Raw genomic sequence first — 3,789 nt, forward strand, 5'->3', positions numbered from 1 at the left:
CAAAGGCCCTTCGATTTTATTAGCAGCTCTTCGATAGTGGTGCCGTAAACGTTTAAGCATAATGACAAGAACCATAGAAATCTACAGGCAAAAGTTCGAATGATGCAAATAGAATGCACAAATGGCTGGCCCTTATACACATAAAGATGCTTGCCAGGGAAGGTAATATACTTCGACTGGCAGCTTGATTGTGAATAAAATATTCAACCTACAGTCATACACTTGGTTTTAACTTTTTATGGCGATACTGAATAATATTACCAAGTTTCGTAAAAATCTGTCAAGAATTGTGCCATCTAGAGTGTATACGGGCTAAAAATTGAACTCTTTTTCAAGAACAGAGGCAATAACTCATACTAAATATGTTTTCAATTTTTTCTGTATTTCCATAAGGTTCATCCTTGGGTGATACCAAACATTCACACCAAGTGTCGTCATAATCCGACAAGAATTGTGCCTTCTGGAGTGTTTACGAGCTAAAAATTGAAACGCGTTTTCAAGAACAAGGGCAATAACTCACACTAAATATTTTTCGATTTTTCGTCAAAATCTGTCAATAATTGAACCTTGGGTGTTTGCAAGCTAAAATTGGACGCTTTTTCAAAAACAAGGCGATAACTCGTATTATTTTTTTCGACTTTTCTGATTTTCAATAGGCTTCATCCATGGGCGAAAGCAAACACTCACACCAAATTTTATCGAAATCCCTAAAAAATTGCGCCTTCTAGAGTGTTTTCTGGTTGGAACGGGTGTTTTGGGAATTTATTGTATAGTAAATTAGTATATTTTATTTTATATTTTAGAGTAATTAAGATATATTAAATAACAGTAACATTTTATATACCATGTTTAATCAGAATGTGGTCTACATATTTGGAAATAAAGCGATAAATTGGGATATATTTGTATTAGCAGCTGCGACGAGAACTGTCAGAAAAGAGGATTGACGGGTGTTAAGAAAAAAATAAAACAAAAAACATATATCATTGATATTAAGCCTATAACTTTGATGGCATTCAGCTTCGGTGATAAAGGTTTGTTGAATGATCCGCTGGTTTTTGTTTTAATTTTGAGGGACTGAAAAAGAAAGATTAGAGAGGATATTAAAAGGAAAGAAGGATTAGATCCCACAACTATCATTTGTTCAACGTCTTCAAGCAAATGACCTTGTGTATAGATTACAACGCTCTGACGCTCTTGTGCTACAAGTGAGGTTTTTTTTAAATCGTAAGCATGAAACTGTAAATGAAGTTATTCATATGCCATTGAAATATCTTCGAAATAAATGCGTATCCACGATGACGACCAAGCAATTCTTTTTGTACAATAACTAACAACGTTGACGACCTGTATCAATTAATAATTATGAGTTTAAATAGATTACCTATACAAAAAAATGTTATTTCCCATTGTCCATCTGTCCCACAAGTCATATTTCCAGTGGGACCAAACTTACTGAAACCAGGTCTACAGTCAAACGTGAAATTTTCACCCAATGTGCCTACTATTGTTGTATCAGTAGAATTGGTTATCGGATCACCAGCTGGACATTGCACTTCTATAGAATTGAGAATAGAACATGAGAATTAGTGAAAATTGAGTTTAAAAAACATAGAAATTGATCAAACAAAAACAGATGAGAATGAATGAAAATTAACAAATCAAAGATAATTAAGAAACGTCCTGGCACTTTGAATAGAATATCAACTAAACTTTCATTTACTATCAAAAGCATTACAACAGGTTCAAGATCAACAGACTTTCACACGTCAACCAAGATTAGAATCAAACATCACTATTCTGTGCGACGTAACCAAGCAAACCTCGTGGACAGATTCTACTGTGCTACAATTGTAAGCATTCTTGTGTGATGGAAACATTTGTCTCGTAAGCAAGTAAGCACGAGTAGATCATTGTTGATAGCATTTATCAAACAATAAATTTTAGTTTGAAGATATTACCTTCACATGCAGTGTCTATGTTCCATTGTCCATCTGTCCCACAAGTCATATTTCCAGTGGGACCAAACTTACTGAAACCAGGTTTACAGTCAAATGTGAAATTTGCACCCAATGTGCCTGTTATTGTTGTATCAATAGAATTTGATATCGGTTCACCAGCTGGACATTGCACAACTATAGAATTTGAGAATAGAAAACATGAGAATTATTGAAAATTGAGTGAATGAGTTTCCCCTCATTGTACACTGCATGAGCCAATTTGAATATTGTATTAATAGCAATTGATAATTGATAATACTCCGTTTTTAATATTCTTAATTGACACCAGATATACGATCTTGCACTGAACTTCCTAAGACAATTCCCAATTTGTTTTGCACAAATCGTTGACATGAAAATTGTATCTAACTAAAGGAACTTTCATTGGTGGATTTTATTGTCGTCATTATGTGAACCAATCACGGACAAGAGCTTGTTACAAATATCGTCTCACCTTTACATGTTACCTGTGGACGCCATGATCGACGACGGCAGATACCAGTAACGCTTAACTTGTAACCGATGTTACATTTATAGGTTACTTTATTCACTTCATTCTTTATAACATTTCCATTATCAAGGGTTGGTGTTTTTCTGCACACTAATCATTCAGAAAAAAATGGAATGTTATATTCGTGTTCCCTATATGACTGATCAATGAGCCAAAGATTGAAATACATGTGTTATAGGACAAACTCATAGATAGCAAGTTCGAATTTATTCCTCGACTAGATACTATCCTCAAATAATAGCCTTGAAAATTTAAATCGGTTGACAATTTGCTCGCCTCATCAAGCCAAATAATTATTCCCGAATGAAACAAGCTGTATGAGATAGTACTCGTCAATGTCGACACTTTTATGATATTTCTTATGCTGCAAATCTGAAAAACATACTCAAGTCATCAACAAAAAAAACTCATCATCCTTTGCTTTGTGCAATCCTTCAAGCCAAAATAAAGGGAATCGTCCTAACTTGCAGCTTGAGCATGAACTAAATGTGCATAGACGGATCAACTCCCAGACCGATATATAATTGGGGGATAAAAGACACCCCAATATGCGTGGATTTGTCAAACAATTTAGTTATCTTACCGGCTGAACGACTGCTATTTGAGGAATGCGTTAAATCTACGAGAGTTAAAACCATAAGTAAAACTAGTCGTAGTGCCATATTAAACTAAATAGCAAGAATATAATTAAGTGCCATTGACACTTGCTTTTTCTTCTACGTTTATATACCTGTTTGAAAATTATTAATCAAATAAATTAATTGATAGAAAAATTGTTTATCACATAAAATAAATTAGTACAGTAAATATAAACTTATTTATATAAAAATGAAATGAGTAACAGGTGTCAAACGTGGTCCTTAAGAGGTCAAAAGAGTACGTCGAGTCCACCGAACTTGATTTGGCGGGGTAACGTCGAACCAATAGTGATCGTTGTTTTTAATCTCGGTCAGCTTTTGAAAGTCTGGAATGATTCATCTAATTCCTAGTTCTAGTCGAATAAGCTGTCAATCCGCACAGATAATCCAGGAAAGATCAAAGCCAAGAGGGTGATCATCACTGATGCAAGTAAAGGTAGACATGGAACAATGTCAGTCGTTCGGATGGCGCCGGACCAAACTGGGCCATAAATGAATCCACAAAGAAATTTCCGAATATTTTGCAATGTCTCTGTGCCTTACCCGATACCACTTTACAGTCATGTAGTATGTTTTTCCTTATTTGTACAACTTCTTAAGTTAAGGCTAGCCTTAATTGCAAAATGGGCTAGTATAATTT

General features: G+C 34.6%; 1 protein-coding gene across 1 annotated transcript; it reads right to left on the reverse strand.

Moving 5' to 3' along the window:
- Positions 1-1,063: 1,063 nt before the first annotated feature.
- On the reverse strand, positions 1,064-3,173 carry LOTGIDRAFT_159943 (hypothetical protein; the record flags this gene model as incomplete). The annotated part of the gene is made up of 4 exons (XM_009054632.1): positions 1,064-1,077; positions 1,457-1,558; positions 1,962-2,135; positions 3,095-3,173. The coding sequence occupies 4 exons, from the start codon at positions 3,171-3,173 to the stop codon at positions 1,064-1,066; spliced, it is 369 nt and encodes a 122-aa protein (XP_009052880.1).
- Between the last annotated feature and the right edge of the window lie 616 nt (positions 3,174-3,789).

Source organism: Lottia gigantea (genome assembly GCF_000327385.1).
Source record: "Lottia gigantea unplaced genomic scaffold LOTGIsca_22, whole genome shotgun sequence".
NCBI classification, from domain to species: Eukaryota; Metazoa; Mollusca; class Gastropoda; family Lottiidae; genus Lottia; species Lottia gigantea.